Source organism: Podarcis vaucheri (assembly GCF_965113315.1).
Source record: "Podarcis vaucheri genome assembly, chromosome: 5".
NCBI lineage: Eukaryota > Metazoa > Chordata > Lepidosauria > Squamata > Lacertidae > Podarcis > Podarcis vaucheri.
In genome coordinates this window covers 89,651,368-89,665,229 of record NC_138763.1, presented here as the reverse complement: position 1 = coordinate 89,665,229, position 13,862 = coordinate 89,651,368, and the positions used below count along the sequence as shown (strand labels likewise).

General features: G+C 44.3%; 1 protein-coding gene across 1 annotated transcript; it reads left to right on the top strand.

The window, feature by feature from the left end:
* The first annotated feature begins 3,192 nt into the window (after nucleotides 1-3,192).
* Nucleotides 3,193-12,817, top strand: EIF3F (eukaryotic translation initiation factor 3 subunit F). The gene is made up of 8 exons (XM_082225021.1): nucleotides 3,193-3,541; nucleotides 6,015-6,085; nucleotides 6,466-6,545; nucleotides 7,760-7,897; nucleotides 8,891-8,982; nucleotides 10,925-11,061; nucleotides 11,163-11,276; nucleotides 12,518-12,817. Exons 1-8 carry the CDS (start codon nucleotides 3,208-3,210, stop codon nucleotides 12,593-12,595), a joined length of 1,044 nt encoding a protein of 347 aa, XP_082081147.1. The 5' UTR covers nucleotides 3,193-3,207; the 3' UTR covers nucleotides 12,596-12,817.
* The last annotated feature ends 1,045 nt before the right edge of the window (nucleotides 12,818-13,862 follow it).

The following is a 13,862-nucleotide window of genomic DNA, read 5'->3' as shown; positions in this document are numbered from 1 at the left end:
TGCAAGGGAGAGCAGGGCAGCCGATTTCAAGGCACCGTTTATATCACATGAAGATCTCGGCCAATAATGCTGCTGATCTGAGCTGCCTTCCCTCGTGCTGAGGGAAAACAGGGCAACTGATCGCCCTCACTTCAAGGCACCGTGGCACTACCTTCCCCTGGCACTGGGGCACAGCAGCTTTTCTCAGCAGGAAAGCAGCAGAAGCCACAGTGGATGTGCATCTTCACTGGCTGCCACGGCTGGCTGCCCCGCTGATGGCGCCTTGATGCACCCTCCCACTAAAAGCACTCCGTTTCCACTCCTTCCCCCCACCCATCCGATCTCCAAGGTTGCTCCTTCCCTCATCCCCACACCCAGTCTCCAATTTGAGACATCATGATATATTGGAATATTGTGATGTTTAGCTGCTGATATATTACAATGTTAAAAACCAGATATCGCTCAGCCCTAGTCTATTTTTTAGTAGTTTTACCTCGGGTTATAAACATATCGGGTTACAAACACTTCGGGTTACAAACTCCACTAAGCCAGAAGTAGTACCTCTGGTTAAGAACTTTACCTCAGGATGAGAAAAGAAATCACATGTTGGCAGCAGCAGGAGGCCCCATAAGCTAAAGGGGTACCTCAGGTTAAGAACGGTTTCAGGTTAAGAACGGACCTCCGGAATGAATTAAGTTTGTAACCAGAGGTACCACTGTATACCTAAAATCCTTTGCTTATTAGAGACTACCCCACGTTTTGTTCAAAAATTTGCTCTGTCACAGAGTTATCAAAATTGTCAAAAGTCAGTGGTCAATGACTTGACTTTTGAAAAATAAGGGGTCCTCTGTAATTAGCTATTTGGGAACCACTGCTTTGAACAATCTCCACTGTAGACTCCGGCATGTGTAAATAAAACCATATATCTTAAAGACACTACAGTCTCCACTGTGCCTCATTTTTCCAAAGGCAACACAAACCCTGGTTAAGTTTCAAGACCCCTGGAATCTCACACGGCTCAGCAGAGATTGGGGTGGCCTGCAACAGTGTGATTGCCTAGCCTCAGGACTCAACTGAGCAGACATTCAGCATGTCTATAGTAGAGCTAAAGGTCTGATTTTGTTGCTGTCTTCACATGATTGTGTGGAAGAGCAGTACCTACAGAATACTAAGAGATCCTCCTGCAGAAAAGATTTTGATTTTCTGATTTAGGTGTCTGTGTGTTGTGTTCCTCAAGGTCTTTCTCATTTCTGTTCCAATAAGGGTGCAACCCATTTTTAGCATATGTTACCTATGAATGTAATTATGCAGTTGGGTGAGATGGAGGATGGAGCAAGCTTGTTTTCTCCTACTCCAGAGGGTAGGACCTGAACCCAATGGCTTCAAGTTACAAGGAAGGAGATTCCAACTAAACATCAGGAAGAACTTTTCAGGAGGATAAGACGATAAGACCTCTTTGACAGTGGAACAGACTCCCTCAGAAGGAGGTGGACTCTCCTTCCTTGGAGGTTTTAAAACAGAGATTGGATAGCCATCTGTTAGGGATGCTTTAGTTGAGATTCCAGCATTTCAGGAGGTTAGATTAGGTGACCCTTGGGGAGCCCTACAGGCCAGAACAGAACTGAACTGAAGGGTTCAGTCAGCCTGCTTATATAGAGCTCCAGTACAACGTAACTGTAACAACTTTCTGTAACTATCCAATCACTGAATGTCACTTTCAATCCCTTATTTGCATATGTGGACCTGAGTAAAAACTATCTACAGTATCCCCCTGCTGGCCCAGGGTGAGAACATCAGTACATAACACCTTCCAACTCTACAATTCTGTGTTTCTGATAAAAAAATACTTGCTGTTGTATATGGACATATTGAAAGTAACGGAAAAAAACAACACACACCCTCCTTAAAACAGAAAAATGATACACAAATTATAAGACTACCATCCAAGATACCAAGGCTTTTCTAGCAGCAACACTCAGAAAATGTGAGGCATCACCTGGAAAATCCTTTAGAACCAAAACAGGCTTGTATATTTTCCTAGCGTAAGGAAAACGTATCCTCCTTTCTGCCCCAAGAGAGTTTCTGTAAAAATACCCTGTAGTAGATGACCAGATAATATTGGACTACACTGCAGGGTTGTCATGCATCAACATAATTGTCATCATGCCCATGTGTGATGGGTATAATAAGTCGTAGGGCACTGATGTAAGAATCTATATGCCTTCAGTGCCACTTATACCTGCAATATCAATAAGTCCATGTTACAGATTGTTGTAAACTGCTTGAAGTGCAGTCCACCCACCAGCACTGTAACTGGACTGTATTGGTATTCCAAACAAAACAACACAACACAACCTTTTAAAGCTCTCTCCCCATCCCAGAAGGGATGTAGGTGGCGCTGTGGGTTAAACCACAGAGCCTAGGACTTGCCAATCAGAAGGTTGGCGGTTTGAATCCCCGCGACAGGGTTAGCTCCCGTTGCTTGGTCCCTGCTCCTGCCAACCTAGCAGTTTGAAAGCATGTCAAAGTGCAAGTAGATAAATAGGTACCGCTCCGGCGGGAAGGTACACAGCGTTTCCATGCGCTGCTCTGGTTCGCCAGAAGTGGCTTAATCATGCTGGCCACATGACCCGGAAGCTGTACGCCGGCTCCCTCGGCCAATAAAGCGAGATGAGCGCCGCAACCCCAGAGTCGGTCACGACTGGACCTAATGGTCAGGGGTCCCTTTACCTTTACCTCATCCCGCAAGAAATCAAATATCTACAACAAGTCCAATTTGGCAGGGAAGAACCAGTACCTATTTAACACGGGGTAGCTCAATCGCTAGAGCATGAGATTTTAAATCTCAGGGTCGTAGGTTCGAGCCCCACATTGGTCAAAGGCTTCCAGAATTACAGGGGGAGGGTTGGATTAGCCCCTTCCAACTCTACAATTCTTATGCAATAACAAGCAAGCCGAAAACCCTGAGTTTCTCCATTGCTCCTCTTTGGGCGCCTTGAGGAGGAAGGAGAAAGTGAAAAGGGAGCTAGGAAGCTCCACGGCACTCGGGTTGAACGCGTCACTCTACATTCTTCATACGTCTATGGTGACGGCAACCAAAGCGTCGCGGGGGATGGGAGGCGTGACGCGCCTCCTCGGGAAGAGGGCGAAGCACGTGACTCTCCAGTGGCCTCGGCTCAGCCTATCAGCGCCGAGGAGCCGCTTCCACGGGTCCCTTTCGCCGACAAGATGGCGGCCGTAGCAGCCAGTTCCCCTCAGAGCGCCGCGACGCCCTCGCCGCCGCCGCCTCCTGCTCCCGCGGCTGCTTCCCCGCCCGCAGCTGCCTCCACCGCCGCCGCCGCCGCCGCCGTTTCGTCGGCGCCTCCCGCGGCTCCCGCTCCGGTTCCCCTTCAGGCCGCCCCGGCGCCGGCCCCGACTCCGGCTCCTGCCCCGCCGCCGGCTCTGGCGGCGCCTTTCCCCGGCGGCCGCGCGGTCCGGATCCACCCGGTGGTGCTCGCCTCCATCGTGGACAGCTTCGAGCGGCGGAACGAGGGGGCCGCCCGGGTCATCGGGACGCTGCTCGGTAAGGCCAACGACACCCTTCCGTCCCAACCGCCGCTTTTCCTCGTGGCCGGAACTCTGCACATGCTCAGAAGCCCGCCTTTCTTTACCTACCTTGTACTCATTCCTAGGCTGGTAATAATCGGCTTGGGGTTTCGCTGGCTTGCTTTTGTTTTTTAATCGACGGTGTATAGGTTTTATGAAGCGGAAGCGATAAATTAATTAACTGGCATTGTTTTAGTTCGTAGTTATTTCGTAAAATGTATATACACCGCTTGGGTGTTAAAACACAAACGTGAAACTCGGAAGTCAGACATCTGTGTACTCATTTAAATGTAGCTTTGCCAGGTAATAACTTTATGCTTCCTGTGTTTTTATCCCATAAAATATATACACCGCTTGGTCGTCAATCAAACTCAAAATTATTGTTATTTATTAAATTTATATACTGCCCTATATCCAGGGGTCTCAGGGCGGCTCACAGAATAAAATAAGATGTAAAACCAGCTAGTCATCACCATACTAATTAAAATGTAGCTATGCTAGTTAATATTTTCATGCGTTTTTATTTCATGAAGTTTATACGTCATTTGCAAACAACAACAACCCAAACCCTTAAAGCATGTTACAAAAAGATAAACCGGTGAAAAGCTACCATGTGTTGAAAATGTACAAGAAGCTAAAATGCTAAAAGCAGCTGCTTGACAGCATTTATTTGGTGCTTAGTTTAGACTGCTTTGCAGGGTTACCCACTGGCCAGGGGATGAAACTGCATGGATTGCAGTTTAAAGACAGGGATAGGGGAGGGTTTGGCCTCTCCAGACATTGGTGGGCTCCAGCTCCCATCATCTCTTGCCTAACAGTAAGTGGAGGGTCATAGGGTCCCATTCCTCCTCTTAAAGTTTCCCAAGTGTATTTGACAGGCAGAGGTGAAATTTGAATCTGGGCTTCATGCCTTGTAGCTGAGGTCACATGGCAGCTTTGCTGCTTTGACGCTCCCGTTTTGTAATGGTGCATTATTGATTGCATTTTGTCCCTGCTTCCTCTGTCATTGTTTGGCTGGTGCGCAGAATCATTCCTGTGAAGTAGCCTAAAAAGCAGCCCACCTGTGTATACTGCAGTGGCTGAGCAAGGAATTGGCTGAGCGAGGAAGCCAGATCTCCCTGTTCTATTCATGTCAACTGTAGTGGCTCTCAGAACACTTCACTCACTATGGTATCTCAACCAGTTTGTCAGGCAAGTGAGTATGATTATTCCCATATTGCGGATGGGTGTTGAATTTATGACTTTATGGCAAAGAGACAAGGCAAACCAGGAACGTACTGATTTGTAGGTCAAGCCGCTAGGCTGTGGTACCTTTTGCATGGTCACGTGTCTCAGCCCTAGGATGCCCAAATGCAGTGGAGAACAAATGTGCTTTAAATAGCATCAAGGTTGCAAGTTTGATCCCCTTATGAGATAGCTGCATATTTCTGCATTGCAGGGAGTTGTACCAGATGACCCCCAGGATCCCTTCCAACTCTACAATTCTTTGAATTTACGTAGAAGAGGGGATTTTGGAAGAGGATAGCTTGTCATAAAAGGCAAGGAAAAGTGCATCTGTTTTATTGTACTTTTCTAAATAGTTTATTGAAGGAACAGGGAGCTCTTTTTTGCACCAGGTCAAAATACTCAGGCCTTCTACTGAAACGTGATCCCATGGGCTAATGTAAATTATGGCCACATTGTTGTACACCACAATAAAAAGCATTCTTCAATAGATGCGGAAAGAAACTGAAGTTGGAGAAGAAAGCTGGGTGATGTTTCTAATTCCAGTATACTTTCTTAGCAAACCTGAATCATCATCTTCTTTTGGTCAGGTGTGCCAAGGGTGGGAAACCTTCTGTCAAGGGCTGCAATCCACAAGCTGTAAGATGTCAGGGGTTACATTATGTTGGAGACTCAGTTGACTTCATCCTTCCCTCCCTTTCTTCCTCCGAGAGAAAGCAATAAAAGGGAAAGCACTTTGCATTTTGAGTACATCAGATGCTTTGATACTCTACAGCAGCAGCACCACTAAAAAAACAAGCCCCTTGCTTCTCCCTCCAGCATCCTAAATTTTGGTTTCTTTCTCCCCACAGACCCACAACACTTTGCAATTCAAATTACATCAGACACTCTCCAGCATAAAGAACGCATTTTGCCTATTAATCTTGGTTTCCTCCCTCTACCCTCTAGCACTTTTGCTTCTCCCTCCTGCTCCCAACAAAACTGTGGAGAGGGCCATGGCAGGGATCTGGATGATGCTTTCTCATGGAAACATCTCTATTAATTTCACAGGCACAGTTGACAAACATTCTGGAATTGCAAGGCTTCATGAGCCGAGACCAGCCCAGCAGCTGACAATCGCTCATCCTTGTCTTATACCTTAATTACAAAATTTATCCTTGCATGATCCTGGGGCCTTGGTTAGAAAGGCTTTCTCTTCCAGAAACATGTTGTCCTTAATTTTGCAGGCACCATTGACAAGCATTCAGTAGAAGTCACCAACTGCTTCTCAGTGCCTCACAATGAGTCAGAAGATGAGGTGAGTACCTGCTTCCTCCCCATGCTGTATTATGTCATGTACTGGCCACTCAGAGCTAAGCCCAGTGTGGTGTTGAAATAGTTGATAGCTAGATTAGAGAATTCTGGGTTTCAAAATCCCTGTGAGTCTGGTGCAGCATCATTTCTTGGAAATTTGATAACCTGGTGATTGTTTGAAATGAAGGCAGGGAAGCTATAAGACCATTTGCAGAGAGCAGGTTTTGTGCATGCAGAGTTCCAGGTTCAATCCCCAGCATCTACAGTCACAAGAACTTAGTTATCAAGGCAGGTAAGACTGCTTCAGACCTTGGAGAGTTGCTACCATTGCAATAGATGAGACTCACTGCTACAGATTCTCTAACTTCCTTTCTTTACTTCTAGGTGGCAGTTGACATGGAATTTGCCAAGAATATGTATGAACTGCACAAGAAAGTTTCTCCCAGTGAGATTATTCTGGGATGGTGGGTTGCTATTCTTCTTGTTACAAAAACAGAACAGCATTAATGGGCTTTTAAAATTGTTGATGTACAGTGCAAGTTATGCTGGGGCAAAAGTGTGTTTACTCCTGTGTTGCATAACTCATTCCAGAGATGGTAAAATTAATTGTGACTTATCTAAAAATGGCAGAACTACAGCAATTTCCTGACTTCTGTTAGTTCTATGTTAGAGTGTCTTATCTGATTTTTTTTTTTTAAGCACTGCTGCCAAGTCCCAACTTGGGAGAAAGGTGGGATATAAACATGTTAAATAAATACATATTTGTTAATATTTTTATGCCATCTTTCAAAATCCAAAGTCGTCCCCCCCATGATGGCTTACACTCCGCACAAAAACATTTCAAAAGTCCTTTTTTGTACCCAGCAAGAGACTTCAGTGACTGCAGTAAATAACTGACTGCCCATTTAGTTGGAGGAGAGGAACATCTTGTTCCGTATAGACCAATTGGTTAAATGGCTGGAGTATCATGCGGCTACATTACTTATGAACGTTGGATGTGCCAGTCTCCCCATACCTATAACATATGTTCACTGTGTAAGGGCCTGGTTCAGACATAATGACAAACTGTGGGCTGTGATTAAAGGAACAAGTGTTTTGTGAGCCTCAGAAGCATATACCTACCTGCTACTTTTTGTCTCCGCACAACCAAGATGATATTATAAGCTTATCTGCTTTCACTTTTAGATTAACCACAGTTCTCTGTTTTGTCCAGACTCGGAGAACTGTGGCTAGTTCTAACTGTAGTTAGTTTAAACAAATGACAAACATTTGATTCTGGTTTATTTTAACTAAGTGCAGTTTCTAATTGCACTGGGCTTATGCTTTCTCCGCAGAGGTACTGGCAAGTCTCTTGCTGTCTTTTTTCCTTGTATTTATTTTGTGATGCAACTGGTTTATCAACAAATCATAGAATTGTAAAGTTGGAAGAGATCACAGTGGTAATCTAGTCCAACCCCCTGCAATGTAGGAATCTTTTGCCTCCAAACCAAGATATGATATATATCTTTAATGTAATTCAGAGGGCAGCACAAGAATGATTTATGGATGTATCTAAATCTGAATTAGCGTTGTTTAATATATCTCACTGGCATATCACATCTGTGTCTAAAAGGTCTGTGTTAAATGAATGGCCTTCATTGTGTGCAGGTATTAATTAGTCTTAATTACGTTTTTGAAGGTATGCAACAGGGCATGACATCACAGAACACTCTGTCTTGATTCACGAATATTACAGTCGAGAAGCACACAATCCAATTCACCTCACGGTGGACACCAGTCTACAAAATGGGCGCATGAGCATTAAGGCCTATATCAGGTATTTAGAAAACAACCTTCGTGTACTGCACTTGTTCTACTTCCACCTTTGTTCCTTTTAACTAGAAATCTGGTGTTTCACAAAAATGGCCTTTCAAAAACAAGTAAGACAATAACATATCAAAAACAAAAATCTAAATGCAATTGAGTAGACCATCAAATAAGTATGACTGTTTAAAATAAAGTTTTCAAAGCATATCTATAAACAGAAAGACTGAGCCCAGTGGAACTTGCTTGGGAAAATGTCTCTTATTTAGTCGCTACCACGGAGAAGGCTCTGTCTGTCTCATATACCCAAGGACATTTAATTTATGAGAACATTCCAGGGCTCCTGACTGTAAGTTTCAAATTAACAAAGGATTTGGAGAATGTTTCAGTGGGCATTACAGAGGAAGGAGAGAGGGAAAAAATTGTCATCCTGCTTTTAAGGATCCCAATTGTGTGGATGGTCCTCCACGTACTATGTATGGAGAAGGGATGGGATGAGAACAGGTGTTAATGTTCTCATTTGTGCTTTTTTTATTTCCTACCATTCTGCAATTTCATTGCTTTTTAATCAGGTATTTGTCCACCGGAACATTCAGAAGTACTATTTGTATATTTGCAGTTCTTGCCAAAGTTTGGCTTATTGTGTTGCCCGAAGCAGGATTCATAGTTAAACTCTCCTTTCACTAACCGTGAGCTGTACTAACCAAGGTTTGTTCTTGGTGTTAGCTGATGGTTAGTGAAGAGGGAGCTTAACCATGATCCTGGGTTCAGATGACACCCTAAGGCAAATTTAGGCATAGTATGGTGTAGTGTGGCAACAAAAATGACCTAGGAAGAGCCAAGTAGTTGTGAGCTCCTCCAAAACCCCACACATTGGCACCATCTCGGTAAGCCATAGTTTGTCCTACCATGCCATATGAATCAAGCCAGTGTAACCACCTTCTTGGGTGCTATAAAGCTTCCTCTGAGCCCTTGGTTGTGCTAAGAAAATCTATTTTTCCTCTAGTACTGCAATGGGAGTCCCTGGTAAGACTATGGGAGTAATGTTCACTCCGCTCACAGTGAAATATACTTACTACGACACAGAACGGATAGGTGGTAAGTATTCTTGTCCTTTTTTGATACTTTATAAATGTCTTTGATTGGTTAAAGTACAGTGGACACTCAGATTGCAAACGTGATCCCTGCGGGATGCACATTCGGAACCCGCAGCGTTCGTAACCTGCGTCTGCGCACGTGAAGCTTGCTATTCTGCGCTTCTGCGCAAAGCACGATTTAGCACTTCTGCGCATGCGTGACCGCCAAAACCCGGAAGTAACCTGTTCTGGTACTTCCGGGTTTCGGCGGTCCGTAACCTGAAAAAATGCAACCTGAAGCGTCTGTAACCCGAGGTATGACTGTAGTGTGTGCCTGTCCTCCCAAGTTTCTCTCATTATTTGGGGCTGAGACAAGTAGAGGTTGGCTTGACAGTGTTCTGTAGGATACAGAACTAGGGCTGTAATCTAGGATGCAGTTGAGAGTGGCCTAACCTGCCACTTATGCCTGATGCTGATCTTCCTAGGGATAAAGAGTGGGGCTTGTGTGATCACCCCTTTGCTGCTCCCCGTATAAGTGAAATAGTTGCCACTCATTCCTATGGGTGATGCTGACCCTTAGGTTGGAAGACTGGGATTTTATTTAATTAATCCACAGCAGCCATCTGGTTTGCCTGGGGCGAGTAGTTATCAAATGCACATATCTGTTTATTCCACCGCCAACTGGACCATAGTTGTGTGTTCCAGTCTAGAGCATTCATAGCACTCCTTTGTGTTGCCTCCACATATTATGGCTGCTGTCTCTGTGTATGCTCTCTCTACTTCCATGTAGTGGGGGTGGGGGTGGTTTGCTGTGGGTGATTTAGAACAAAAGACGGAGGATTCAGTTACCCAACATACTTTTGTAAGGCTGGAGCTGAATGATGTAGAGTAGTAATAGTTAAAGCTATAATAACCAGCTGATCAACTAATGCATTTTCTTGAATGAACTGACATTTATTTAGCTCATAATAAAAATTAAGTTTTAACCATATATATCCTGCCTTTCTGCCTGTCAGTAGGCCTCCTACTGGCAGCTCACAGTAAAAAATAAAAATGAACCTACAATAAATGTAAGATTCTTTTTCAGAAATAAGGGCTGTGGGAAAGGTATTGTTTTCCAGTTGCTGCTCTTTCAAAGTTCGGCCATGGCCATGTGGGAAAACAGCCTACCACCACCACATGACTTTGTTCCAGGGGTTGGTGAACCTGTTATTGGGCAGTAGGACGGTGCTGGCTTTTCCTAGCAGCAGTGAGAGCACAATGATAGCTGTCCGCTGCTCAGTGCTTAGATACCACTGTGTTTATAAATATTTAGGTCCAGCTGGGTTTTCGGTGGCTGACAACAGCTGCAAAAAGGCAGTGGGTGCATAGCTTGAATTGAGTGGGTAGAGTGAGAGGCCTTAATCTCCAGTTGATTGCTTTTTGCCCCTGCAACTCCCTTCCTTCCGCTCAGGTCCTAGATAATATGTTTGCCACATTGTGAGGGAAAGCAGGTGGGAGGAGGGACTTGCAGGGGAACTTGGCTGACAGGAAGGAAATTAAGCACTAACAGCAGTGACAGTAGCAACATGCTTGTGTGCCCAGAGACACTGTTCTGCATCGAAACATGTTCAGCTTTTAAATGCTTTCTCTAAATTGGAAGATGCACACTATTTGGCAATATCAACCTTCAGCAATCTGGATTTTTAACAATTGGATTTCAGTTTCTAATGAGTGAAAGGCTTTGCCAACAATGCTTTCAGCTGAATAACCATGCAGTGGCCAGGGGGAAGAGATGAGGCAGTAGCATCAAATAGTAGTTGTTGAATTCCCACTAGAAAGGGTGTGGCAATTGATTCAGAAGGTTGCATATGAGCAGTGAAGCATCATTATTGCTATGGTACATGGCTTTAGGTTCAATTTCTGGAATTGTCAGTGACAACAAATGCTGTTCTAACAGTCATTCCCACACCCTGTGTTCTCAGTTGATCTCATCATGAAGACTTGCTTCAGTCCAAATCGAGTGATCAGTTTATCCAGTGACCTTCAGCAAGTGGGAGCTGCTTCTGCTCGGATTCAGGATACCCTGAGCACGGTGCTGCAGTATGCAGAAGATGTGCTGGTGAGGATAGTGTTGTGGTCTGGCCAGGAAATAAATGCACCCTTGTTTGTGTGCACCTTTATTTTGAATGACTTGTTAACATTGCCTGTCTTCATATCTAGTCTGGTAAGGTGACTGCTGACAACACTGTTGGCCGCTTCCTGATGGACCTCATCACCCAGGTTCCGAAGATTTCGCCAGAGGACTTTGAGACAATGTTGAACAGCAATATCAACGTAAGTCCATAGAGCTGGCTTGTAAAAGCACCGCTTGCTTGGAAGCTTCCTCCATCCAAGCAATGTGCCACAATTGGCTAAGATATAGATGTATAGGTGGGTAAGCTGGTGATTCCTGTTTGGTTTAGTAGCACCTCCTGTGTGTACTGACTTGCAAGGCTGCCTTAGCTCTGGTGCAGCAACCTTCCTGAACAACCAGAGGGGACTTTGAATTGGCTGCCTTTTATGAAGGCTTATTTCCCTGCAAATCAAGAACTTGCGTTGTATTGGATCATATCCTGAAAAGTTGCCCATTTGGATAAAAATATGGACTCTGACCAGTTCCAAAGTTAGCGTTGGGGTGGGGGGGGTGCATACACATGTTGCTTATAAAAGGATGGTAGCCAAGTCAGTATATTCTATGTATAAGCTCCTAACCACAAGCTCCCTTGAATGCTCCTGTGTAGTTTTGCAGTCACAGCCTAGGTCTTGACCAGAGCCTCGGTTTACCCAACTGCACACTGCAGTCTTGGACATGTAAAATTATTGGCAGTGGCCAAGCAGTTCAGACTGCATAACTCAAGATAGTGGTGGTTACCTCTGGTTCAGGTTTCCTGTCTGGAAAATGGAGGCATGACAACTGTGCAGCCTTTGTGGACAACGGGTCTGGAACATTGGGGCCTGGCTACCTAGGCCACACACCTCATTGACACTGCTCCATGCTCTCTTCAAGTCCTTTTCCCCAGTTGGAATGTGTCCTTAGACTTCGATAATTCATCTTGCTTGTTTGGATGGGGGTGTTTGTGTGTGAAGAGATGTCAAAACCTCTGGCTTTTGTATGGTTGGAATTAGTCCACCGTACAGAGAGAAGAGTTTCATTTATTGCTCTGCCCGCTTTTGCTTCTGGCCACACCAACCATTGGCAAGTGGCCCCTAGAAAGTTGCTTATAAGGGAATGTGGCCCTCAGGCGGAATAAGGTTTCCCTTCCTGTACCATATTGCAGAGAATGAGATCAAAATAAGTTAAGCACCTCTCTTACTGGACTAAATCCCGTTGGTACGAAGCTTCACGATAATGTAACTGTTTGACAAGGCTTTCAAGCTGTATTAAACAATCTGGAACTGGGAGCTTAAGAGGCTCTGCAGTCTCTTGGCACAACCAGGTGGACCCAAGTATCAATACGCTCCTGCACATTAACAGATTGTTATTTTATACGACTGTTTTCTGCCTAATCTTATGCATGCTCCTTTCTTCTTTCCAGGACCTGCTGATGGTGACTTACTTGGCAAATCTCACACAGTCACAGATTGCACTCAATGAAAAAATCCTAAACCTGTAATTAACTCCTAACCATCTTATTAGAGGAGAAGGTGAAGAAAACTATGGAGTTGTAACCTTGTCATTCAGTTCTTATAATTGGACTATAACTTTTGAAACGACTGATAATTAAACTGTCAACTTTATCCTGGCCCCTCTTTCCAACCCTTGAAGAACCGCATCCCCCAAAAAACAGGATCACAAAGAGGAAGACAATAATTAAAAATAAGCTAGCAACTCCCAAGCTGCTGAGTCTTGCCCATTCATGTTTAGATCTTAATAACCAACCAAGTAAAATCCCATCCTTTTTAATTCATTTTTTGACAAATCTATTCTTAACATCAGCACCTGAGGGAAGAGGAAGAACAACCTAATAATACATACCACAAACATTTCAAAAACAAACTACATAAAGTATTGCTGATCTTTGAAACCTTTCTTCTAAATGGCCGAAGTTCTTTCAGCACTACCCAAACTCTGCTTGATCATCAAAAGTACTTGGGGTGGGGGAAGAAACCATAAAATATAGTGAAGAATTGTGAGAATCTAATGGAGCGGGAGATATTGGCTGACTTTTCCTTGGCCTAGAGGTAGAGGCTTCTGCCCCAAGACTCTCTAAGAGTTCAATATTCAATGTACTCCTGTATCAGGAGTACAGATTAGATTCCAGCCAAGTGACAACAAGAGTTTATTGGAAGTGGACTTGGTCAGAACAGTGTTGAATTGATGCTAAACCATGGCAAGGAGCCATTGTTTAAAGTCCCATTTTTTCTATATAAAGCACATGTGTCAGCAAGGCGGTATGGCTCCTAAGCATGTTTTCTGGCTAAACACATAACAGTGTCTCCTCTGTTGCAGGGAGCTATCCTGCCAAGAGGCATATGATACTTAGTTGTGTATCTCATGATTAACTATAATCTCTCTAAAATGCATTCCAAACTCTTGTTTCTCTGACACTCACTGTTGCCAAGCTTGTTGAAGCCTTCACTTTCATCAGGTCTCTACAGCTGTGCTATTTCTCATACGTGATATGAAAAAATAATATTACAACCTTTGGCCCTCCAAATGTTGCTGCACTACAGTTCCCATCCATTCTTCCCATGGTTGCTGGGTTGATAGTTGTTGGAATCCCAACAACATGGAGTGCATCAGAGTTCCTCACCTTGAGACTACACAAAGCAACCTTTGAAAGCCTCTCTGTATGCCTCTACTTATAATTTATCACGGAAGGGCACAATCTGTTGGAACATAAGCATTTAGGGCTTTCTAGATCAATTTGATCTTCCTAG